Raw genomic sequence first — 26,601 nt, 5'->3', positions numbered from 1 at the left:
AGCATAGCAAAAAACAACGGCAAGGACCTTTGACTGTTTAAATTTGTATGCTTTGAGTATGCTCAATAATGCTTATTTGAACTTGAGGTTGAGCTAAGTTTCGTATCCTAGACGGCAATAAAATAGAGTGAAACTGGTTTTGGCATTCCTGAAGCTGGGAAAGTCAGTACATTTGTTGAGTTGATGGCTATTTTCATAGATTGCACTCTTTCCCTGATTCCTACCCCACTTTAACCTTCTTACTTATTTTTGCCATTTTATATAATCTATCTCAGTTAAACTCAACACTCCTTATTGTATCCAACTGGGACACTTTTTACAGATGCTAAAGTAAATCCAGGGCCACCCTTAATTGCACAATAGGGGGGTAGAGCCATGTCATAAAGCAGACTTCAGATGGCCCATAGCGCTCCTTGCCACCCAGTATTCATGTAGTCACTTCCCACTCTGAGTAGGGCCAACCTGCATTATTAATGGAATATTGTAGAGATGATGGGATGTGACTTCTAAGGCTAGGTCATAAAAGACACCGTGACATGTGTCTCACTCTTTCTGGATCACTGGCTTTGGGAGAAGTCAGCTTCCATACCGCGAGGACACCCACGCAGCCATATGGATAGGTCCAGGTGGTAGAACGAGAGAGTAGTCAGTGCTCATTTGCCAACCATATGAATGAGGCCCTGGAAAGCAGTTCATCCAGCCCCAGGCAAGCTTCAGATGGCGGTAGTCCCAGTTCCCATCTTCACTGCAACCGTGGGATAGACTGTGAGGTGGCTCCATCTAGCTCAACTTTCCACAAAAAGCTCACTCCCAGAAATGGTGAGATAATAAATGTGGCCGTTTGGGACATGAGTTTTGAAGTAATTTGTTACGGACCAAATAGATGCCAAACACAGAGCATTACATTAGTCGGTACATAACTTTGGTCTTGGTGACGAGTGTTGTGATTGAGGTAGAATACAAGTTGTGGTAAAGACACTGATGAAGTAATAGCTCTGCTGAAGACAGTCTGCTACAGGGCAAGTTTTCATGTATTCTGTAATCCTGCTGTAAATCAGGACTTGTTAATTGCAAAATAATCAGAGAAAGAGAAGTATTTATTTCTTTGTACATGGAAACAACCAAGCACATTTTCTGTATGAAGTTCTACAGGTTAAGGGCACTTTAGTTTCTCTAGCTGATTCTACAACTTTAACCAAGAGGCTAGATTCCTGAATTCATGTTTTTGTTCTTCAGGTTTGGAAAAGCAAACCAACAATAGGTAGGGTCAGATAAAAGTCTTCCAAACAAGATGTCTTGAAGAACTTTACATTACTGATTCCCTTCTTCCCCCAGTAAATTCTTCAATAAACTGGAATGCCTCATCTTTCACAAAACTTTAATAGGGGAACACGCTAGCATTTTGATTATCCCAGTATTAGTGTCAGCTCAGACTCTGTATCTGATAGTCCTTGAAAGATTTGGGCATTGCCTCTCTCCCTGTGTCTAATTATTTTAGTTTGTCTGCATGGGAGAGGATTAGGGGAATTGGCAGCGTATATATTTACTGTGTGGTGGGTTCTTTCTGAACCACTGGTGCATTTCTTTCTGCTATAGTGAAAGGGGTGCTCCCTCTGGATTCTACTGAGGACCATGGTCATCTGGTAGATTTTCAGATTTTTATGTCAGACCTACTATAACATGCCAACCTCTTTGAGCCTCTCGACTTCTGGTACTTTGCCAAAGTAGTTCTGGCATCTCCATTTCAATTGCTGTAGGCCATTATTCCCCGCCCCGCCCCAAGCTTCGAGGAACCATCCCAGCAGCACAGAACTGACTCTAGGTGTTCTCCTCAGGAATTCAATCCTGAGTTATAGATTGTATCCATATCAATAACCTCTCCCTTATATTCTATTCCCTTAGTCCAGTCTGCTTATGATTGATTTTCAACATGTTTTCCCAGTTCTTTCTGGTACATGTGAGCCACATCCTGTGGTTATTTTGGTGAATTATTTTCCTAGTCAGGCTGAGACTTGAACTTATTTATTGGTGGAGAAGTCACGAGGGAAGGAAGGTAGGTATCATTTTATGGAGCATTTGCCTTGGTAAAGCTCCTGTGCTGTCCAGGCAGGGAGAACCTGGTCTCACGCAGCAGTGGGCAGTGGGCCACTTCTTTAGGCCTTTAGGGTTAGCCGAATCTGTGGCTCAAGTTTCTGAAAATATTCCCCAAAGAGTTTTAAGACCTTAATCCTTCCCGATCAGGGCCCTGATTTTAATGTTGGAGATTAAAGGAAGAACTTTAGATGAAAACTTCTCTGCAATTTGACTGATAATCAAATCCTAGGCCTGATTTTTTAGCCTAATCTGTCCTTTGGTTATAGCCAGCGGTTACAACTAGAGTAATCAGAGGAGATAAAGGGACAGTTTAAGTGCTGTTAGAGAAGTTTTGTGGTTTTCAGTTGGGCTCTTAGTTGGTGGTTGGTTGACTCAACTTGTCATTTTGTTTTTCCTTCAGCATATTGATGACACGTAACAAAAAACAACTAAACCCACAGTTCCTATAATTACCATTCCCATTTTATCTCTCAAGTGCTAATGCTGTTGCACAAGCCAGTGCATGTTCTGCAATCAGTATCCCTCCCAATTCACCACAGAAGACTCTTAGTAATTGTATTACAAGAGCATGCCACTCAACACCCACTCAACACCAGTGTGTTAGTTATCTGTTGTTCAGCAGCTCAAAACACAGATGTTTATGCTTTCTAAGTTTTTACTGATCAGGAATTTGGGAGAAGCTTATCTGGGTGTTGTGTTTCAGGATCCCACAAAGCTCTAATGGAAGTGTTGGCTAGGGCTGTAGTCATCTCAAAGCTTGACTCAGAAGGAATCCTCTTTTAGTTGTATTCACATGGGTGTTGACAGACCTCAGCAGATCTATTTTCAAATTAACTCAGGTCTTCTCCGCAAGGGTGCTTCTTGCTGTGACAGCTGGCCTCTCTCAGAACAGGCAATCCAAGAGAGAAGATCCCCGAATGGAAGCCATGGTTTTTTTGGAACCCATTTCAGAAGTGACATCTTGACATTTCTGCTTTTAAAACTGAGTCAATAAGTCTAGCCCACATTTAAGGAGAAAGGATTACACAGGGGGTTGAATACCAGGAGGCTGGGATCCTGGGGGCCTATCTTAAGAACAGACCACAGTGGTTGTCTTTTGCCATCTTGTTGGTAAGTGATTCACTTCCAGAATCCCATCCTTAGGATCAGCTTCCTAGGACTACTTCTGGTACCAATGGTCTTTGTTTGGGAACCCCAGAAGCAGACCTTGAGATGAAAATTAGATTTCTAGTAGTTTGATTAACAAGATGAATGGGACACTAATAGAAAAGCAGGGAGATGTTACAAAGTAGGGAAAGCTGCCAATAAAGAGGGTATTTTTTAAATTGTGATAACATATGCATATCATAAAATTTTGAGCATACAGTCCAGTGGCATTAAGTACATGCACATTGTACTTACATTCACATCTATGTCCAGCACTTTCCCCTCTTTACAAATTGAAACTCCCTGCCCATTCAACACTACCTGCCTATTCCTCCCTCCTCCCACTCCTGGGAAAACACCATTATACCTGTGGTCTTTATGAATTTGACTTCTCTAGGTACCTCATGTAAGTGGAATCATTCATTCAGTGTACTTTTATGACTGGCTTATTTCACTTGGCGTATTTGTCTTTAGGGCTCACCCATGTTGTAATGCGTCAGGATTTCCTTCCTTTTAAGGGCTGAATAATGTTCCCCCACCTGTAGATACCATATTTTGTGTATTCATTCATCTGTCAATGGACACTTGAGTTGCTTCCTTCATTTGCCTGTTGCCAATAATGCCGCCATTAACGTGGGTGTAAGAGTGCATGTTTAAAGCCAGTTACCAAAATGGGCACTGGGCGTTTAACCCCCTAGGGGTACTCTGTGGATTGTATATTTTATAGCAACTTCTGTCAGTCATTAGTTAAGGGCTGCTTGGGGGACGTATAAATTCTCTGGAACTTCTGGCTTGCCTAACTGAAAGTGGACAGAGAAGCCTTCTGCTATTTTGGCAAAAGCCCTCAGGCATGGGAATCCTGATCCTGGCAGCTGGAAGCCAACAGGGCAAAGGAAAGTGCTAAGGTCCCAAGGATCTGGATGAAACCCTGAGGGCAGCAGCCCCAGGAGCCGTCCATGTCAATCGTAACTACATCTGTTGGTTTTAGTTCCAAAGTTTTTCTCTAGTCCATTTTAATCCACAGTTTCTCTAATTGTTCTTACTACTTCCGGTCTCTCTCCTATCCACAGGATCCTCCACAATGCTGCCAAAGTAATGCTTTTCTGAAACACGGGTTTTAAACTTGCTAGTTGTTGGGATGCTGGGTGGTTCAGTCAGTTAAGCACTTATCTGCCTTTGGCTCCAGTAGTGATCCCGAGGTTCTGGGATTAAGCCCTGGGTCGCACTCCCTGTTCAGCGGGATGGCTGCTTCTCCCTCTGCCTTTGCCCTTGCTCGGGCTCTCTTGCTTGCTCACTCTTAAATAAATAAATAAAATCTTAAACCCGAAAACATAACATGCCATTTGTTTCCTTGGACCCCGTTTGGTTCAATGCTTGGTTTCTGGGATGAAATTCTTCCTTCGTATAACTGCTCTGTCCAGTCACACCTCTACCACCATCTCGTATATACCATCTCTCAAGAGAGGGAATCTCAAGCCTCCTACCATGATAGACCGTACTCTTTTACCACCTTCAGCTTTTGTTCATGCTTTTATCTAGGCTCTCAGTACTTGTTTTCTACTTGGAAAAATCAAGTATACCTGTCAAGGTTCAGCTCAAAGGTGATGTGCTCTGTGGCATTTTCTCTAGGCTCTCCCAGGCCAGACTAATTTTTTCCTCCTATTTCTTGATTGCATATTCCTCTGCCATAATGGTTATTAAATTGTATGGTTTTTTAAAATGATTTTTTGATCTTTAATATCATTTTATTGCATTGACCAAGTTATCTTCTATAAAACGTTCTTACCCAAAGATCAGTTAGCAACAACAGCAGCTACAACAAGTGTAGAAAAGAAAAAAGAATCATGGTATTGTGGCCAACACACTTTTTTACTTCTTCTTCCTATCAGTCCTTAGAAAAAGAGATAAGAAGGCAAAGTAGGAAGGGAAAGAGGAAAGGTTACAGGTTTTGGTGCTTAATATATATATATGTATATATATATATATATATATATATACGTATATATATACACATACATACACACACACACATATATATTATTAACATATAATGTATTATTTGCTGCAGGGGTACTGGTCTGTGATTCATCAGTCTTACACAATTCACAGCACTAACCATAGCACATACCCTCCCCAATGTCCATCATCCAGCCAACCTATCCCTCCCACACCCCTCCACTCCAGCAACCTTTAGTTGGTTTCCTGAGATTAAGAGTGTCTTATGGTTTGTCTCCCTCTCTGGTTTCGACTTATTTTATTTTCCCCTCCCTTCCCTGTGATCCTCTGCCTTGTTTCTCAAATTCCTCATATCAGTAAGATCATATGATAATTGTCTTTCTCTGATTAACTCATTCTGTTTAGCGTAATAACCTCTAGTTCTATCCATGTCATTGCAAATGGCAAGCTTTCTTTTTTGATGGTTGCATAATATTCCACTGTATATATATATACCACATCTTCTTTATCCATTCATCTGTTGATGGACATCTAGGCTCTTTCCATAGTTTGGTTATTAGGACATTGCTACTATAAACATTGGGGTGCATGTGCCCCTTCAGATGACTACATTGGTATCTTTAGGGTAAATACCCAGTAGTGTGATTGCTGGGTCATAAGGTAGCTCTATTTTTCTAGTTTTTGAGGAACCTCCATACTGTTTTCCAGAGTGGTTGCAGCAGCTTGCATTCCCTCCAACAGTATGGGAAGATTCCCCTTTTCCACATCCTTGCCAACATTTGTTGTTTCCTGACTTGTTAATTTTAGCCATTCTCACTGGTTTGAGGTGTATTGTATTTCCTTGATGCTGAGTGATGTTGAGCACTTTTTCGTGTGTCTGTTGGCCATTCGTATGTCTTCTTTGGAGAAATGTCTGTTCATGTCTTCTGCCCATTTCTTGATTGGATTATTTGTTCTTTGTATGTTGAGTTTGATAAGTTCTTTATAGATTTTGGGTACTAGCCCTTTATCTGATATGTCATTTGCAAATATCTTCTTCCATTCTTTTGGTTGTCTTTCAGTTTTGTCGACTATTTCCTTTGCTGTGCAAAAGCTTTTTATCTTGATAAAGTCCCAATAGTTCATTTTTGCCCTTGCTTCCCTTGCCTTTAGTGATGTTTCTAGGAAGAAGTTGCTGTGTTGAGGTTGAAGAGGTTGCTGTCTCTGTTCTCCTCAAGGATTTTGATGGGTTCCTACCTCACATTTGGGTCTTTCATCCATTTTGAGTCTATTTTTGTGTGTGGTGTAAGGAAATGGTCCAGTTTCATTCTGCATGTGGTTGTCCAATTTTCCCAACACCACTTGTTGAAGAGACCATCTCTTTTCCATTGGACATTCTTTCCTGCTTTGTTGAAGATGAGTTGACCATAGAGTTGAGGGTTTATTTCTGGGGTTCTCTAATCTGTTCCATTGATCTATGTGTCTGTTTTTGTGCCAGTACCATACTGTCTTGATGATGACAGCTTTGTAATAGAGCCTGAAGTCTGGAATTGTGATGCCACCAGCTTTGGTTTTCTTTTTAAACATTCCTCTGTTGATTCAGGATCTTTTCTGGTTCCATATAAATTTAAGGATTATTTGTTCCATTTCTTTGAAAAAAGTTGATAGTATTTTATTTTATTTTTTTAATAAATATATAATGTATTTTTATCCCCAGGGGTACGTTGATAGTATTTTAATAGGGACTGCATTAAATGTGTAGATTGCTTTAGGTAGCATAGACATTCTCACAATATTTGTTCTTCTAATTCATGAGCATGGAATGTTTTTCCATTAGAAAAATATTTTATTTATTTGGGAGAGAGAGAAAGCATGAGCGGTGGGAGGAGCAGAGGGAGAGGGATAAGCAGACTCTGTATTGAGTGTGGAGCTCAACATGGGGCTTTATCCCACAACCCCGATATCATGACCCAGCCAAAATCAAGAGTTGGAGTCTTAACCAACTGAGCCCCCCAAGTGCCCCTAAATTGTGTTTTAATTGTTAGCATATCTCTCTTCTAGACATCAAGCTGTACCAGGCATTTTTATGTCTCCAACGCCATGTACATTTACTGAAGAAATGTTTGTTGTATGAATAAATGATTAGTTAAATGACTATCAGTGTGCCTCAAAAAGGCAAAGAAAAGCTAGTGAATTTCTTCAGTATCTTCTCAGTTGTGGTTGGTTATCTAGTGTAAGAATGTCAGTGAGAAATGAGGGGGAGCGATATAATTCTTCTGAAATTATAATGTAGGTTAGTATCAAATACTCTGCTGGAGAGAATTCTAGTGTTACCTTACAACATTTATTAAGAAATTGAGGTTCATGTATAGGATATGAAAACATTTCAGCAGTTTTTGCCAACACCAGTATAAAGCCTTCCTTGTGACAATGCAGGAGCATATGGTTATCACTTGCAACTTGTCATGGAACATTAATTATCAGTAGTGTTGTAATTGGGCATCTGGATGCACATCATGTGTTAATAGAAGGCTTCTGTTGTGTGGACGCACTTTAATTATTGTTTGAATGATAGCTTAGAATGTGATTATTTTTGTTTTGAGGTTGAAGTCTAAAAATTTTTTTTTAAATATTTATTTATTTATTTGAAAGAGTGGGGTGAGGAGCAGAGGGAGAGGGAAAGAATCTTAAGCAGACTCCCCACTGAGCATGGAGCCTGACACAGGGCTTGATCCCATGACCCTGAAACCATGACCTGAGCTGACATCAAGAGTTGGATGCCCAACCAACTGTGCCATCCAGGCACCCCAAAGCTCTGAAAATTCTCAAGGTTTCTTGTTATGCAGGCAAGAGGTGTGGACTGTAGTTCTCCCTGAAGACTAGAATCCCACTGTAGGTCTGGGACTAGAGATCCATAAACTGCCCTATGAGAGTGACTGTCCAGGGAAGTGCAGCACCCAAGAATGGAAAGAAGGATTTTGCTTTGTGATTGGAACAGGACATTTTTTTTTTTTAAGATTTTTATTTATTTATTTGACAGAGAGAGATCACAAGTAGGCAGAGAGGCAGGCAGAGAGAGAGGAGGAAGCAGGCTCCCCACAGAGCAGAGAGCCCAATGTGGGACTCGATCCCAGGACCCTGAGATCATGACCTGAGCCGAAGGCTCCACTGAGCCACCCAGGCGCCCGGAACAGGACATTTAAATGTGGCTGACATGGTAGGGTTTAGACCTGAAATCCAGAACTCAGAGTCTATTCACAGAAAGTTCATGGAGCCAATGTTAGGAGTCCGGTGTAGCCTCCAAGTGAGAAACAGCAGTGAAGGAGTAGGTAGTGATGTGGATAGTCACCAGTACTTGTGTAATACTTTTGGACATGTATCAACAGAAAGAAAAAAATCTGCATTTTTGATCAAATTAGAGAGGATTTCACAATAAGGTATAATATAAAGAGACATTCAAAGTAGCTGCAAGAATTGGGCTTTATTAGAGCAAGGAATATGGACTCTGTTTACAGACAAACATTTTGGACAGACGCAGACTTTGCAAGAACTGAAGATTCCTCCAACGTCTCGCTCTTAGTAAGGTTAATTTGGGAGGCAGAGCAGAAGGACACCATAGCTGCCCTCCGGGAGAGGAGAGCACAGCAGTGTGTTGGACATGAAAATTCCAGTTCAGACTTGGGAAGATGGTGAAGAGTCAACCCAAGGCCAGAGTGAATAGGTTTGTTAGCACCCATCCCCTCCATCTGCAGGGAGCACCCTGAACGAAAGGCAGGATGTCCACCTCATGATGCTTACTCTGTTTGGAAAGTAGAGTCTCACAAGAGTCCCTTGACATCATGTGATAGCCACGATATCTTATCAGAGAGAGATACTAAGGATGTAGCCCATCTTCCTGACCAATCTTAAATCATGAAGCTAGTGGGTTTAGGATTAAGAAAATGGTATTTTATTTCCTGATCTCTCAAGGTCTCCTGATGTGCAGGCTTCTGTCTAATTCAGTGGTTCCAGATTTAGGGAAGCCCAGGCTGGGGCAGAAGAGACTTGAACTAGGAAGGGATCTCCTGTTGTGTGTATGGTGGGGAGAGAGCTGGGAAAGAGACTCTGTATCTAGAAGATAGGAAAGGAAGTCCTGTCCCAAGAGGACTGATAATCCTGGTTCTAGGAGAATTAAGAAGGGTTTTAGGCAGGGTGTCAGGGAGCCAGGGTAGAGTGATTGGATGCCACCAAACATTACTGGATCTTGTCTTCCCCTCATCCACTTCCTGGGGGAAAGAATCTGTGAGACACATTAAGAAGGCACTACACAATTACCCCTTTCTGTGGAGAGTGGAATAAAAGCTAGTTTTGTTGTTTAATACCATAACTATCTCCCAGGAAGTGTGAATCCTGATAAATAACAAGGTTCTCCACAGCCACTCCTCCCTCCCCCCCCTCTTTTTTTTTCTGTTGAATCCCTAGATGACTTAGTTATAAGGTCAGGTAATTTGAACTGCTGAGGGCTAACCTGTCCTGAACAATTGAAGAAGAACTTGATATTGCTTTGACTGGAGAGAAGAGGGGAGTGCCATAGATATAAGTGATGGCTTGAGGCTAGTTTATATAAGATGAATTACCACTAGAAGTTTCTCTGAGGGGAGTTATATTAAGAATGAAATACTTAATGTTCAATGGGGATTTATTTAAGTTGATGTAATGAAGACCGCCCTCGCCTTCCATCAGCTTGCTTTAGCCTGAATGTTTTATAAACTCATGAATGGTGAGTTTTGTTTCTTTGGTGTGAAATGAGCAGAGCTTCATGGGGTGGGAGAGAAAAAATATTCAAGGAAACATGGGCTCTGAGGTAGAGATGAAAGTGGGAGTATCTTGGGGTGACTTGTTTAAAGGGTCTGGAATTGGGTGATTCAGATCAAACAATTTAGCTCTAAAGGGGAGGATATTACTGGGGGACATTGGGTCACATAAGAACAATGTTGATAAGGGTAGTGAGGGTAGGTAGAAGCCAGATATGAGCCTACTGCTGAATGTATCAGAGGCAAGAAATTAAAACAGTGTTGTGTGGATAATTCTTCTAGACCACGAAAATGATGCAGAGCACAATCTAGTTGGTGAAAAAAGCTGCAGATCTTGGTTATATACATTGTCCTTAAAGAAGCAGGATACAGCGGATACTGGAAAAAAAAAGTTGAAATGTTTCTAAAACATCTGTTTTGGATTTCAGTTTTTTAACTTTGTAGACAAGTTAGATTCTCTTCTCTTAGGTGAACTGAAAATGGGCAGATTAAATCAGTTGTGAGATCTTTCAAAATGGCATGAAACTCCAAGGGTAAAGAATATGGACGCAGGCTTAGTCTCTTGTGGGGAATATCAGTGCCCCAATTTATGCATGGTGTCTGGTTTGTGGGCCAAAGATAGACATCAGAATTTAGAATTCTGAAGATAGTTTCCCCTTTGATCTAAACAAAAACAATAGTGGACTCTTTATAAACTATGAACTTGAACTTGGGCTAAAACTTTGTGAGCTAACTTCATTAGGTGATCTGTCATGTTAAAAAAAAAAAAAGAAGACTCCCACTAGATTGCAAATTAAATGCTATTGGTAAGGGTAGGTGAACACTTAAGTATTTTCAGGCTTACATATTTTATAAACTGAGAATAAAATAAAATATAAAGCGGAAGGAAATGTTTTACAAATTCCTGAAACCTTAAATTCCAGCCCTTACTTCCTGTTTACTGCCTCCCCCAGTCCCCACACTCCTATTTCTTGGATCCCAAACACTCAGACATAAAAATTAAGTGAGCAACTTGCCATTTTCCGGTTCTCATTAATTCAACTGCTTCATTGATTTTATCCAGATTCAGAGTGTGAGTAATTAGTGGATCTAGATTAAATTTCTTTGCCATGTAATCAGAAACCAGTTTAGGGATGCTCTCTCTGCTTTTCCAGCCTGGAAATACACAGATAGACAATAGATTTTATGTATGAGACTCATCATACAGAAAAGGCGATATAATGTAGCTGCTGGAGGTCCTGGCTCTGAGGAAATCTAAGGATTTCCCATTAATTGTCTCAGTCATCCTGGGAATGACTGTCCCAACCATACACCTTGTGGAGAAGGCTTTCTGTTGAAGAAGACCTCTGATACTAAGAGGAGAATTTACTCAAAGCAAGTAGAATGTGGATCTCATCTTAGATGTTCTTGGTGTCAGGTTGTAATATTTGGGGAGCTATAAATCCATATCTAATGTGTAACAAAGACCAAAGTCTTGGAAATGTGAAAGGAAGTAGTGCAAAGGTAGTGTGTGTGTGTGTTTTGATCTGAAGCTTCCTGAAAAAGCCAAATATCTTAAGAACTTTCATCATGGCAGTGATTTCAGTCAAGCTTTGGGAAAAAGAATTTGTGCAAAGCAAGGTTAAGAATGAGATGTGCTTTATGGAACTAAGAGTTGCACAGGGAAAGAGAGGGTCAGTTAAGGTAATGTAAGCTTGCTGTTCTCTTTTCTTTATTCTTATGATTTTCAAGAAAATACTACATTTATATTTAGCATTTATACTATCCTTATATTTAGTATTGTGCTAAGTAACATGTTCTCTGTATCTATGAGTCTGGGTTTTTCTTTGTTTCATTTGCCACGTGGTGTTTGTTTTTTTTCTCTCTGACTTATTGCCTTTGCCAAATAGCCAAAACGTTCATACTTGATATTGCAAATGTCAAGATTTCATTCTTTTTTTTTTTTTTTTTGGCCAAACAGCATTCTATTTTATATATATACCATATCTTTATGCATCCACTCACCGACAGGCACTTGCAAGGCCATACATGAGCCTTCTAAGAGAGGAATCTCAGTTTCCTATAGTACTTGGGGACAGCCCTGGTGAGTTTTCCAAGCCAGACATTCTGGGCTCTCATCTCATCCTTGTGCAAATCTCAGGGGCCAGGGTGCCTGTTGTAGGGCACCAATCTTTTGCTCTTCTGAAACAAGTGCCTATCTGCTGAGATCCATCCTTATTGTGTATCACTGAAGCAGGGGTGGAATTTTTGCAAGACCACGTCTCTGCCTCTTCTTCCCATGGCAATATGATCCTTTTATCCTTTGTTGTATAGAGCATTTCATCTAGTTTTCAGTTTTTAGATCTTTTCCAGAGGGCAGTGATCCATGTGTGGCTGTAGGCTTGGTGTGTCTGTGGGAGCGGATGAGTTTAGGATCTCCCTATGCTGTCATCTTGTATCCGCCTTTTCTTAAATATTGTCATTATTTGAAAACTATTGACCAGAAGATTATACTGTCTGTGGAAGGTAGGATTCATTTAATAATAGCTGTATGAATGCTTAAGTGGCCAGTGAAATAGTTTATGAGAATTATTTAAAATAGTGGTGATCTCATTCTATAAGAGTTAGCTGAGTATGTGTATTTGAAATAGTTTTCATCTATAAAAGGGGGATAATGCAGTGGTTATATCCAATTATTACAAATGGAAGAACTGAAATTTGTAATTGAAACTGGATTATTTATGTATTTGTTTGTTTGCTTTTGCTAGCCCTGCCATTTATCTACTCTTCATAAATGAAATGGGTAAGACTCCTAGTGTCTATAACAATACACTGCCATAGCTAATTTGGAGACCACAGATAGCTCACTGGTCTAAATAATTCAGATAGTTCCTAATCCTTATCTCTTCTGCCCCCAAATTCAGATTGTCCCAAATCTCTGAATAAAACATTTCTTCTTAAACAATAGATTACTTGCTTATGAGGCCAGAATTCTAAGCAGATTTATTTAGTTTTCTACTTTCTTAATTTTCTCAATAAACTTTTAAAGTCTATTAGAATGCAAGTTCTAGGACAGGTTTGAAAAATGGAAAATCAAAGGATTCTATGAAAAAAATTTTTTTCTGGGAATAATTCTCATTTGCTTTTTATCGGTAGTATTTTCAATCACTAATCCATTATGTTTAATATCTTTGAGTTGATATAATGAACACTCAGTTGTCTCAGATAAGACTTACATTAATTGAACAGTAGTTCCATATACTCTTCAAAGAATCTCATTTGGCAGATATATAATTCAATTGAAGTATAGTTATTGATCACAATATTGCCTTTTCTTTTTGACTTATAATTTGTATTAAACTTTGGACACTAGTTTCTTTATTAATTAACAAAAGGCTTACCAAGAAGTAACTATAAATTTCCTTTTTTTTTTCCTTGTGGAATTTATTTTTTATTTTTTTTTAAAGTACAATAATAGATTCATATATTTGATAATTTTATTTATTACTATTTAACATATTTTATTTATTATTTTTAAATTTCTTTTTAAAATTTTTATTTATTTACTTATTTTTAATTAATTAATTAATTAATTAATTTTCAGCGTAACAGTATTCATTGTTTTTGCACCACACTCAGTGCTCCATGCAATACGTGCCCTCCCTATTACCCACCACCTGGTTCAATAAAATTATAAAAAAGTAACTGTATACATCAAATATCCATCTCTCCCTATCTTGGATATATATGTGTTGAAACAAAAACTATAATCTAAAGTTCTTGTTTTATTTCCTTCTTAAGCATTTAAGACACATTTCTCTACTTATCACCTCTAAAACCTCATGCATTTCCACTCTCCCCTGTTTCATCCATACCTCCAAAAATGGTTCCCTTCAAAGAACGTCCTGAAAGAAACAACAAGCCACTGATGTTGAGATGGACGCCTGCCAAGAACCCAACAATCACACAGACCCCGTGGCTCTCGTGGCAGGAGGCCAGGGCAGATTCCTGTTACGAAGCAATGCAAGACAATGCAAGGGTTAGAAGATGTACTTGAGAGTTGGACCTAATTTTCAGATTAACTGCTAAATGGTCTGTGATCTTTTCTGATGCTCCATGACCTCATTTGAAATAACATTTATCTCACAGGGATTTACTGAAATGACATTGCATGCTGCCTAATATAATACCTGGCAGTTTAAGACTCAATAAATGGAAATTAAAAAATGAAAATACTAAACACACCCATGGGGGTAACAACAACAGCAATGATAGTAATAATTTTTATGAGAACCATTACTAGTATGGGTGATTTGTTAGAACTGACTTTTTCTTTTAGACATTGACAAATTCAGCTGGAGAGTTGTGTAACATCTTGTATTAACCAAGTGATAAACAGACATGTTCCCACTAGTTATTTTCAAAGGCTGTTTCTCAGAGCAAGACTATCTGTGGGAAAGACTGTGAGGAAGATTTGGTTATACATTTTTACACACGAGGGAGTTCATGTGTAGTGAGGAATGAAAACATTTTGTAAGCTGAGGAAAGCACTGAGATTGAAAGAGACGGTGGTTGGGTTTTCATACAGCTAACTAGAACAAAGAGTCATGCAATTCAATAGTATGTTATTTCTACAAATCCTTAAGGAAAACATCAGATTGTGAAATAACTCCCTCTACATTCATATTCTTATATAAACCATGGTCAGCTGGAAAAACAACTACTGCTTGCTTCACTTTTGTAATGAATCCATCTACTCAAATTGGCTAATATTTTCTTTGGAAGCTTACTCAGATCTGCCATGAAAGACTGCTCAAAGTGCAAAGCTCATTCCTTTATATGGTGGTTAACCCAATACTACCCTTATCTTTCTTAAATCTTCTGGCTTGGAATTTGTAGTTACCAGGTTGTTGTTTATGAAATAATTGAGTGAGAATTCTTTACAAAGCTTTTCTGTACTGCCTGTTGGAGGTTGTCTTCTTATTTGAAGGAATGGTATGATGGAAGAGAGGGAGAAATCTCAGTATCAGAGTTCAGTGTTGGAGTAGTGAATAGATTTGTAGGAGTGCACAGAGGATACCAGCTGGGATGTCATGAGGCACAAGGAAAATTAAATAATTTAGAGGAAAAGTGGAAGGAATTTTAGAATTTTCATTCAATTAAAACCTAAACTTAGGACGGGCAGAAATATTGGTTATTTTCCCTTGGGAAAAAAATCACATACCACAGTTTCAGGATTTCCGATAACCTCAAAGCAAAATTCCACACCAGCACCTGTCATATCAAATAAAACTTCTTGGATGGGCTTCTTGAAGTCCTGTGGGTTGATGCACTCAGTGGCACCCACTTCCTTTGCCTTCTCAAATTTATCTTTGTTGATGTCCACCCCAATGATTCTGGCTGCTCCTGCTGCTTTACAGCCTATGATCACAGACAGGCCGACTCCTCCAAGGCCAAACACCGCACATGTGGAGCCTGGGGTCACCTAAGCACATGGAGGCAGAAAACAAAAGCAAAGGGAACATGTGTCTTTACTCAGTTGGAAAGACCCAAATCTGTATATACTTTTTATGAGATATAAGCAAAGGACATTTTCAGACAAAACTCATTGTAACTGAGAGTTTTAGTTTCTGAGGGTATTTCTAGATGTGGAATACTATTTGCTGGAGGAGCAAAAAATTGCCTGTAAATACAATTTTAAGTTCTGTTGGTTAACATGAGTAGAAGCAGTTTAATGAAATTTCATTGAACCTTAAGACTCACTTAACAGAATATTTGTTTGATTCCAGTTATTTCTGAGTTTTTAAAAACCATCCTCATCTTCATGCAGTCCTTCCTTTCTCTTTTCCTTTGCAAAACTTTGCATCACTTAAAATGTCAATGCCTTATGAAGCAAAGCCTTATTTTTTGGGGGGGGTCCAAAATGAGACTAATTCAAATAGAACCCCTTCTGTCCTATTTCTCTAGGATTGGGACTAACAGACTTTGGGGGAAAACAAAGTAATGAAATTCAACAGCTATTTACAAAAGGTAGCTGGGAAGGTTTGGAGGATGTCTCAGAAACAGTAGTTCCCACTACTGAGTAGTTCCCATTCAGTCAGAGTGGGACTACCTAACCAATATTTCTTATATAGCAGTATCTCCTCCGCCATCTGGTCTTTTTACTATCCTTTTATTTTTTTTTTAATTAAAAAAAATTTTTTTTAAAGATTTTATTTATTTATTTTGACAGATAGAGATCACAAGTAGGGAGAGAGGCAGGCAGAGAGAGAGAGAGGAGGAAGCAGGCTCCCTGCCAAGCAGAGAGCCCAATGCGGGGCTCGATCCCAGAACCCTGGGATCATGACCTGAGCGAAAGGCAGAGGCTTTAATCCACTGAGCCACCCAGGCGCCCCTATCCTTTTATTTTTATGAGCACTTGACTTTCACCGGATACATTAAACACCAGGATAGCAGCTCAATGAGTTTTGTTAGCTGCTGAATGTCAGCACCTGGAGCAATGAATGACTCCATAAATGTTTGTTGAATAAAAACAAAACAAAACAAAAGGATGAACTGGAATGTGGAAGAACACAGTAATTTTGCAATTATTTTATGTTTAACTCCCAGGAATTCCTGGTATCTCCACTTGTGACTGTCATCCAGACTTGATTTGCTACTTACCACTGACCAAAAGGGAATGGGAAAGATATTGAAGGGGGTAAGGGAATGACTAGACAGTAAAGAACTCAGGGATGTTTAGAGGTAGGTTTGTGATTCTTCCTCAGATCGTATGATTAAACATGCCCAGATGCATGAGGATTTTCATCTCCGTCGACCAAGAATTCTGTTCATACCTGGTATAAATGCTCCTCACCTTGGCAGTATTGATTGCAGCACCATACCCAGTGGAAAAACCACAGCTCACTAGGCATACTTTCTCCAGAGGAGCAACTGCATCAATCTTGGCAACCGAGATTTCTTTTATCACTGTATATTCAGAGAAGGTGCTTGTATTTGCAAAGTGATACACTGGTTTTCCCTTGCAGGCAAACCTACTGGTACCATCAGACATCAGGTTGGACTCTGACTGCCTGTTATAGACAAAAACAAAACAAAACAAAAAACCAAATTTTTCTTTTGAATTAGGAAGCTTAGTTTCCATCTAAGGAAACAGAATTTTTCAAAAAGAATTAGTAAAACCTTACTTGGTTTGTATACAAAAATTATCCCCAGGATTAAGGCAAGAGGCACATTCTCCACACTGTGGTAGAAAGAGTGTGATAACTTTATCTCCTAAAGAAGGAAAGCATTTATTAGGTTATTATTTTTCTAAGTAAAGAGATAGCTGGCTTTCAGGACTTCACCAACAAGACACCCAAAAAAATATGGTAACTGTGAATTATTTCTGCATTTAATGGTGCTCAATTTTGTGGAAAATATCAAATACTTATGAAAAGAGGGGATGTCTTCATCTGTGTCTAGCCCTGGGCTCAGCAACTGAATGTCAAGGAACTTGCCATCCTGTAAATTCCTCTTGAAGCCAAATGATTTTGTTATGTAGTCATTGAGCCAAGCCTTATTTTATATTTTCTACACAACTTCTGCTGTGAAGGATTGGATATAAAATAGAATAGATTCTAGCTCAGAGAATAAGCAAAGAATGTCTCTTTACTCTCCTCTGTGTTTTAAATCAGTCCTTTTTGGCGGTGAGACCAAAGGTAGGCAGGTTCCTCTAGTAATGTGCAAAGTATAAGAAAAAAATTAGAATAACTTGCTTGTAATGGACTTACTGACTTGTAATCATACAACTCCATTATCTATTATTGTAGAAGAATTTGTTTCATATTTTTAGTTAAGAACGCTTATAGGATTTGGACTTTTAAAATTTACTTTTAGTTTTTAAAAAGTATACATACATATGGCAAAACATTTAAATTTCACAAAAATGTAGTTTATGTTCTTATCAATGGTATCTTTCAGAGATGTAACCCATTTCAAAACATAAAGGCTAACATATGGTTTACCCTCTTTGTAGGTCTTACTTTTTTTACTTAACAATAGATCTTCGAGATTTAGTGATTTTTTTCTTTAATAGTTACATAGTTTTTCTGTCATATAGATATATCATCATTTATTTAACCAGTTCTTTGGACACTGATAGACATTTAGGTTGTTTCCTAAACAGTCATGAAAAATAACAATGCAATGAATATTTTGTGCATACTTGAGCTGTGGTAGGCAGAAATTTTAAAATGTGCCCCCCCCCAAGAGGTCCCATTTGAATCCCCAGAAACTGAATGTGTTATCATGCCCGTGAATGTGTTACAGGGGAAAGGGGGCTTTGCAGATGTAATTAAGTTTATTGAGCCTCTGATGTGAAAATAGGGAGATCATCCTAGGTTATTAAGGTGGACCCAAAGTAATCACATGAGCCCTTGAAAGGAGACAAGAGGAGAAATCAGAAGAAGACAAAGTGATTGCAAGGTTGAGTAGGATTAGATATGCCAGTGCTGCCTTGAAGCTGAAAGTGGGCAAAAGGGCCACATGAGAAGGAATGTGAGCAGCTTCAAGGAGCTGACAGTGGCCCTAGCCAACAGTTGCTCAGCTGAGGTTGAAGACGTCAGTTTTACAACCTCCAGGAAATGCATACTGACAACAACTTGAATGAACTTGGAGCCCACAGAAACTGTGAGATAATAAAGTTGTTTTGCTTTAAGCTGCTACATTTTTGGTGATTTTTTTTTTAACATCAGTAATAGAAAGCTAATACATGAGTATAGAACTATAGAACGACTTTCTAGAATTGGGAGTATGGGATCCAAAATATACACATTTAAATGATGTTACATATTGCCACATTCAGAGTTGTACAAATTTACTTTCTAGATATTGGTTTGAGGTAACTATTTGCCTGCACTCTGTCAGCCCTACATATTATCAGAATTTTAAATCTTTGCTTATTTGTTAGATAAACAATGTTTTCCTCCTACATTGTTGGTGGGAATGTAAGCTGGTGTAACCACTCTGGAAAACAGTATAGAGTTCCTCAAAAAGTTGAAAATAGAACTACCCTACAACCAGCAATCACACTACTGGGTATTTACCCTAAACATAAAATGCAGTGATCCAAAGAGGCACATGCATCCAAATGTTTATAGCAGCAATGTCCACAATAGCGAGATCATGGAAAGAGCCTAGATGTCAATCAACAGATGAATGGGTAAATGTATATATATACACAACAGATGTGGTGTATATATACAATGGAATACTATGCAGCCATCAAAAATGGAAATCTTGCCACTTGCAACGCTGTGGATGGGATTGAGGGTATTATGCTAAGCAAAATAAGTCAATCAGAGAAAGACAATTATCATATGATCTCTCTGATACGAGGAATTTGAGAAGCAGGGCAGGAGGTCGTGTGGGGAAGGGAGGGAAAAATGAAACAAGATGGGACTAGGGAGGGAGATAAACCATAAGGGACTCTTAATCTCAGGAAACAAACTGAGGGTTGCTGGAGGGGTGGAGAAGGGATAGGGTGGCTGGGTGATGGACATTGGGAAGGGCATGTGCTATGGTGAGTGCTGTGAATTGTGTAAGACTGATAATTCACAAACCTGTACCCCTGAAACAAATAATATCTTATATGTTAATAAAAAAAGCAAAAGCAAAAACAAAAAACCAGTATTTTACCATTGTATTTTGTTTTAAACATTTTAAAATTTAAATTTGATTAATTAACATATAATATATTATTGGTTTCAGAGGTATAGCCCTGTGATTCATCAGTCTTATATAATACCCAGTGCCCATTGTATTTTAAATTTTTATTCAGTATGTTTGAGGTTAGGCAGCTTTTCATGTGTATATATGTATTTTCTCCAAAGGAAATGTATATTTCTTTGGCTATTTTTCTACTGGGCTGTTTTTATCAAATGGCTTTTAAAGAGACTATGGACTCTGAAAAACAACCTGAGGGTTTTGAAGGGTCAGGGGTGGGAGGTTGGGGGAACAGGTGGTGGGTGATGGGGAGGGCACGTTTTGCATGGAGCACTGGGTGTTGTGCAAAAAGAATGAATACTGTTACGCTGAAAAAATAAATAAAAAGGGAAAAAAAAATTCTTTATATATTAGGGCAATTTGCCCATTGTCATATTTGTTGTTGATTTGTATTTTTTTTAAGATTTTATTTATTTATTTGACAGAGAGATCACAAGTAAGCAGAGATGCAGGCAGAGAGAGAGGGAGAAGCAGGCTCCCTGACGAGCAGAGAACCCAATGAGGGGCTCGAGCCCAGGACCCTGAGACCATGACCTGAGCCGAAGGCAGAAGCTTAACCCATGGAGCCACCCAGGCGCCCTAGGGGTTATTTTTTATAAACAAAATTTTAAGAACTTTTTATGGTGTTAATTTAATCTATGTATTATTTCATATCTTATAGATTTTTTGTGTTGATTAAAATTTCCTTCCTTTCCCTGAGGCAATACAATGTTCTCTTATGGTATTCTCCCCCCCCCCTTTTTTTTAAAGACTCCATTTATTTATTTGAGAGAGAGAGAGCACAGAGGGAGAGAGGAAGGAGAAGCAGGCTCCCTGTTGAGCCAAGAGCTGGGTGGGGAGGCTCCATCCCAGGACTCTGAGATCGGGATCTGAGCTGAAGGCAGATGCTGAACTAACTGAGCCACCCAGGTGCCCCTCTCATGGCATTTTATAGCACTTCTGTGGTTTAACTTTTCACATCTAATTCTTGGATTCATAATGCGTGTTTCCTTGACATAAAGAATGTAATAGCAACTCAACTTACTTTTTCCCCAGATGACTATCCATTTGTTTCAACATCATTTATTGAGTAATCCACATTCTCCCCCTCAAATTTGAAAGCCAAACCAAAGCAAACCCTCTGTTGAATTGGGTTTTGGTGGGGGGAGGGATGGGTGGGTAGGTATTAAGGTGGTGGGTATTAAAGAGGGCACGATTGCATGGAGCACTGGGAGTGGTGAATAAACAATGAATTTTGGAACACTGAAAAAATAAAACAAAATAAAATTTAAAAAATTTAAAAAATTCTTTATATATTTGATCTAATTCTGTACTCATTCCCTCTTTTGTTCTACTACTGTGTTCAGCTAGTTATTATATGCTTCATTTTAATAATTTTCAACAGTTTTCCTCAGTTTCCTTTTTTTTAAAAGATTTTATTTATTTATTTATTTGACAGAGAGAGACAGAGATCACAAGTAGGCAGAGAGGCAGGCAGAGAGAGAGAGGGAAGCAGGCTCCCTGCCGAGCAGAGAGCCCGATGTGGGACTCGATCCCAGGACCCCTGAGATCATGACCTGAGCCGAAGGCAGAGGCTTAACCCACTGAGCCGCCCAGGCGCCCTCCTCAGTTTCCTTTTTTATAAAGTTTTTCCTCATTTGTACTTTCTTTCAAGTTCAGTTTTAGTGCATTCTACTTCTTGTTTTATTAATATCAAAATAGGAATGCAAAGATACATTTAGTGTTTTTGTGTAACTTATAAATAATGATCCCTCCTTTCCTACGAAATGGGCAACTCTTCACATTTTGTTTCCAATTGAGCTTAACATTTAAGAGATGCTTGTTATTTTCCTGATGGGGGTTCCAAGTTGCTGCAATTTCCTAGCTCCAGGTGCTAATTCATACCTGTTTTCACTGTGCTCACTCCTTCTCCCACACTCTCAACTATTCCAGCTGCTTCATGGCCCATAATGACAGGATAACGGTTGTAAAAGGTTTTATTCTCCAACATTTTCATCTCTGAACCACAGAGCCCTGTGGCCACAATCTATATGGAAGGCGAAGAGTAACATGGTTTTCTAGTGTCAAACAAAGGAGCTTCAGAATTGTTAATCTTTTTTTAAAATGTTTTTCTAAAAATTTAAATTCAGTTAATTAACATATAATGTATTATTTGTTTCAGGGGTACAGGTCTGTGATTCATCAGTTTTATATAATACCCAGTGCTCATTTATATAATACCCAGTGCACCCTCCCCAATGTCCATCGCCCACTTACCCCATTCCCCTACCCAAATCAAAATCAGGGAAATACAAATCAAAACCACAGTGAGATACCACTTCACACCAGTCAGAATGGCTAAAATGAACAAGTTAGGAAACGACAGATGTTAGCGAGTTTGTGGAGAAAGGGGAACCCTCCTACACTGTTGGTGGGAATGCAAGCTGGTGCAGCCACTCTGTAAAACAGCACGGAGTATCCTCAAAAAGTTGAAAATAGAGCTATCCTACAACCCAGCAATTGCACTACTGGGTCTTTAACCTAAAGATACAAATGTAGTGATCCGAAGGGGCACGTGCACCCCAATGTTTATAGCAGCAATGTCCACAGTAGCCAAACTATGGAAAGAGTCTGGATTTCTATCGACATATGAATGGATAAAGAAGAGGTGGTATATATACACAATGGAATATTATGCAACCATCAAAAAATGAAATCTTACCATTTGCAATGACATGGTTGGAGCTAGAGGGTATTACACTAAACAAAATAAGTCAGAGAAAGACAATTATAATATGATCTCACTGATATTTGCAATTTAGGAAACAAGACATAGGATTATAGGGGAAGAAAGGAATTGTTAATCTTTTAAAACTTTTTATGAGTTTGATACACTGCATTAATATTAATGCATTTATTTCTTAGATTTAATTGTAGAGAGGGGCCAATAATAATTTGTTTAAAGCCATTCAGTGGTTTTCACTAGCTAATTTCAGAAGCAAAATGATGACTTAAGACTTACATAGGTTCAGAAAAGACATCTGTGCAATGCTACTGTACATCAGAGGTCTCACTTGTCCTTCATTGAAGCTTGCGGATAGGAGTATGGAGGAGGAAGACCAATTATAGAAATGAAATAATTGGAACACAGAAAAGCAAGGAATGTTTCCTATTATAATTGAAGACTTAATTTATTTCACGGGGGGAGCGCTTTAGAGTTGTATTAATCATACAATATGGTTTATGGGTAGAAGCTTCTTTTAATTAGTAATTAGTATTACAGTTGTAAATAAGTATCCTTTATGCCTTTAGCCTATTCTATATCTTCCTGATCTTTTGTCTGGCTGGATTAAAAGACTGATGGAGGGGTGTCTGCCTTCTGCTTGGGTCATGATCCCAGGGTCCTGGGATCAAGCCCCACTTAGGGCTCTCTGATCAGTGGGAAGCCTGCTTATCCCTCTCCCACTCCCCCTGCTTGTGTTCCCTCTCTCGCTGTCTCTCTCTCTCTCTGTCAATTAAATAAATAAATAAAATCTTAAAAAAAAAAAAGGCTGGTGGAAAGGAAAAAGAAATAGCAGAGTATGTAGTTTGATTTCTCAGTTAAGCATTGTGAAAAGAATGTGTAACTTACAGTTAACAGCTTTGATTTTTGGGTGGAAATATGAATTTTTTTTTTTTTACCTTTATGCGAACTTCCTTTGCCTTTGGTGGGGCAACTTCTACCTCCTCGATGGAAAATGGTGCACCAGGCTTCCAGAGTATGGCTGCTCTGCACCTAATGACCTGGGAAATAGAATATGGGGCAGAAAGGGAAACTTCTTAGGCCTAGGAACTGGAAAATTCCTATATTAATGATTATTAGAAGGTTTAGTTCAGTTCTACACTCAGAACTGAAAAAAAAAACATCGCTTAAATATATGCTGTATGTAGCTTCTAAATACCAATTCAACTTTTCTTGTGCTATCAGTTTCTATATTCTAGTTATTTTCACAATACTAATTATATAATGCTACACAGCAAGAGGGTAGATGTCCTATTTTTGATGTTATCAAGAATGAAGTTGTGCAGTGGCTGTTTCGGCATGAGGATGGCATTTGCACTGTGGGAGTTGTATGTGATCCTATAGGTATGGGAGATAATCAGTTTTGGGGTAGAGGAGTCAGTTATGGAGCAGGGAATGGAGACCATTCGTTGTGGTAGTTCATCCATTGGTGGTGGTCACTGGCAGTCGAAGGTCAGAAAAGTTGTTGGTGGCAAAGTAGTATTTAGGGATTCTCTTCAGCCTACCCCTATACTTGCTATAAAACCTCTTCCTATGTTCTTTTACCTTTCTTTTTATAGATTCAACCACTACCTTTTTGGAGATGACTTTGATAAACTTGTCCCTAAGCTTCAGACTTATTTATTCATCTCCTATTTGAATGTCCTATAGAAACATTTAAACATGAACATATTAGGGGTGCCTGGGTGGCTCAGTTGGTTGAGCATCTGACTCTTGATTGCAGCTCAGGTCATGATCTCAGGGTCATGGGCTCAACCCTGCATCGGGCTCCATGCTCAGTGCAGAGTCTGCTTGAGATTCTTACTCCCCTCTCCCTCTGCTCCCCCCTCCACTTACTCTCTCTCAAATAAATAAATAAATCTTTAGAAAAACAAAAACAAAACACGAACACATTATTTCTTTTTCCTTCCTTCTGTCCTCTTTTCACCTTCCCCTCCCTTTCCCCTCCTCAATGAGTGGAGGACACAACATATAACCTATTCCTCCTTCTGTATTCTCTGTTTCAATGAGTGGCCATGTAACCTATTCATTTATGTAAGAAAGAAACCTGGGAAGTATCCTTAGTTTATCTCCCTCCCTCACCCTCCACAATCTAACATTTTCTGGGAACTTTTTCCTTTTCTCTATTCTCGCCACCACTGTGGGGTCCATGTCCTCATTGCCTTTCACCTAGCTTGAGTTCACAAATTTCAAATCCATCCTCTATGTTATTTGCCATCTGCACTATAATCCTGATCGTGCTAATCTTCTGCCTAAAAGTGATACTCTGATTGTTTATCAGGATCCACTGACATGATCTACAGGGCTTTCCATGATCTTCCTATCAGTCTCTCAAACCTTTCCTCTGGTCACTTCCTGCCTTAGATTTTACCCTCCAAGTACAGGAAAATATTCTGAAGATTCTTATGTGGGATATATTTCTCACTTCTATGTTGCTCCTCATGTTTTATCTGCCTGCACAACTGTCTTCTCCTGTACGTGGCACATTCTTCTGCAGGTTTCCTCTTAGGTGTCACCGTCTCTGGGAAAAAATGCTAGGTTAGGAGTACTTTGTTCTCTCTTTTTCTACCCTTGCACACTCTTTTATAATGATTCCTCTATAATTCTTCTATAACTCATCTCCCTGAGAGATCACTGAAAGAGGGGATATCTCTGACTCTGGAAAGTTTGATATAGGGCTTGATATATTGCTTCCTGAAGAAATGAAAAAATGAAGAAAAGCAAGTGCTTAAAAGTTATAAAATAAAAGGGAATAGAGGAGAAATGCTAAGATCAAGATAGTCTCCCACTTTGAAGAATATAGATACTGTTTGGGTGATGAGGTGTAGGTAAATAAGCAAGTACAGAAGCTGACACAATCATGACACAATATAAAGAGAAGACTGTACTTACTTTCCCTGTAGTACTCATGCTGCCTGTTTTGGGGTTCTTCTCTCCACAAATGAATGTATTGAGAAAGGAGGGATTCTGGCTACAGCTTTCACTGTGGGAAGATCAGTATTACACAGGTCACTGGTTAACCAAGAGGTTGGGTCATGAGTTTTTTTTTTTTTTTTTTAAAGATTTTATTTATTTATTTGACAGAGATCACAAGCAGGCAGAGAGGCAGGCAGAGAGAGTGAGAGGGAAGCAGGCTCCCTGCCGAGCAGAGAGCCCGATGCGGGACTCGATCCCAGGACCCCGAGATCATGACCTGAGCCAAAGGCAGCGGCCCAAACCACTGAGCCACCCAGGCGCCCCTTGTTTTGTTTTTTTAAAATAATAAGGCTATCATTATGCCCAATGCTTGGAAACTTAGATTTTTCCATTTCCTTGAGGAGGTTTTCCTAAGTATAATCTAAATAGATTTAGCTCAGGGAAAGTACATAAAATGTGAAATTACACAAACTTTTTTTCTTTTCACAGTCATGAAGCTCCTCTCTTAGTATACCTGTTGAATTTTTTTTTTTTAAGATTTTATTTATTTATTTGACAGACAGAGAGCACAGGTAGGCAGAGGCAGGCAGAGAGAGAGGAGGAGAGAGAGGAGGAAGCAGATTCCCTGCTGAGCAGAGAGCCCGATGTGGGGCTCAATCCCAGGACCCTGAGATCATGACCTGAGCCCAAGGCAGAGGCTTTAACCCACTGAGCCACCCAGGCGCCCCTACCTGTTGAATTTTAAATCTGGTCTTTTAAACGTCCAAGTTTAGCATTTCTAATAGAGCTTACAAAACTGTTTCTTTTATGTTGCTTTTCAAATGCAAATATGATTATCTGTGTCTCTAAATTTGAGTAATCCTTTTGGTTTTCCAAACGTGTGTCACATTGTTGAGCATGTGACTAGACAGTTTTATCTGGTAGTTTGGCATAAACTCCCTACTTCTTGGTATGCTGAACTGGTTATTCAGAGAAAGTGAACCCAATTTGCATAAGGATCCTGGCAGTCAGGTTTGAATTTAAGATAAACCTCTGTAGGTGGACTAAGAGAGTCTTTTTTTTTTTTTAATTTTTTATTTATTTCTTACTTTTGTATAAACATATAATGTATTTTTATCCCCAGGGGTACAGGTCTGTGAATTGCCAGGTTTACACACTTCACAGCACTTACCATAGCACATACCCTCCCCAATGTCCATAACCCCACTCCCC

At 39.0% G+C, this 26,601-nt stretch overlaps 1 protein-coding gene across 1 annotated transcript; it reads right to left on the bottom strand.

Moving 5' to 3' along the window:
- Nucleotides 1–8,637: 8,637 nt before the first annotated feature.
- Nucleotides 8,638–25,460, bottom strand: ADH6 (alcohol dehydrogenase 6 (class V)). The gene is made up of 9 exons (XM_045998594.1): nt 25,366–25,460; nt 23,373–23,474; nt 21,597–21,738; nt 17,135–17,222; nt 16,804–17,020; nt 15,172–15,432; nt 13,823–13,955; nt 10,985–11,123; nt 8,638–10,346 (listed from the first exon to the last, which is right to left on the bottom strand). Exons 1-9 carry the CDS (start codon nt 25,381–25,383, stop codon nt 10,322–10,324), a joined length of 1,125 nt encoding a protein of 374 aa, XP_045854550.1. The 5' UTR covers nt 25,384–25,460; the 3' UTR covers nt 8,638–10,321.
- Nucleotides 25,461–26,601: the final 1,141 nt, after the last annotated feature.

The sequence above is a fragment of the Meles meles genome, chromosome 2 (assembly GCF_922984935.1).
Source record: "Meles meles chromosome 2, mMelMel3.1 paternal haplotype, whole genome shotgun sequence".
In the NCBI taxonomy this organism is placed as follows: domain Eukaryota; kingdom Metazoa; phylum Chordata; class Mammalia; order Carnivora; family Mustelidae; genus Meles; species Meles meles.
Note: the sequence above shows the minus strand (reverse complement) of the source record. Positions and strands in the feature narration are given on the sequence as shown.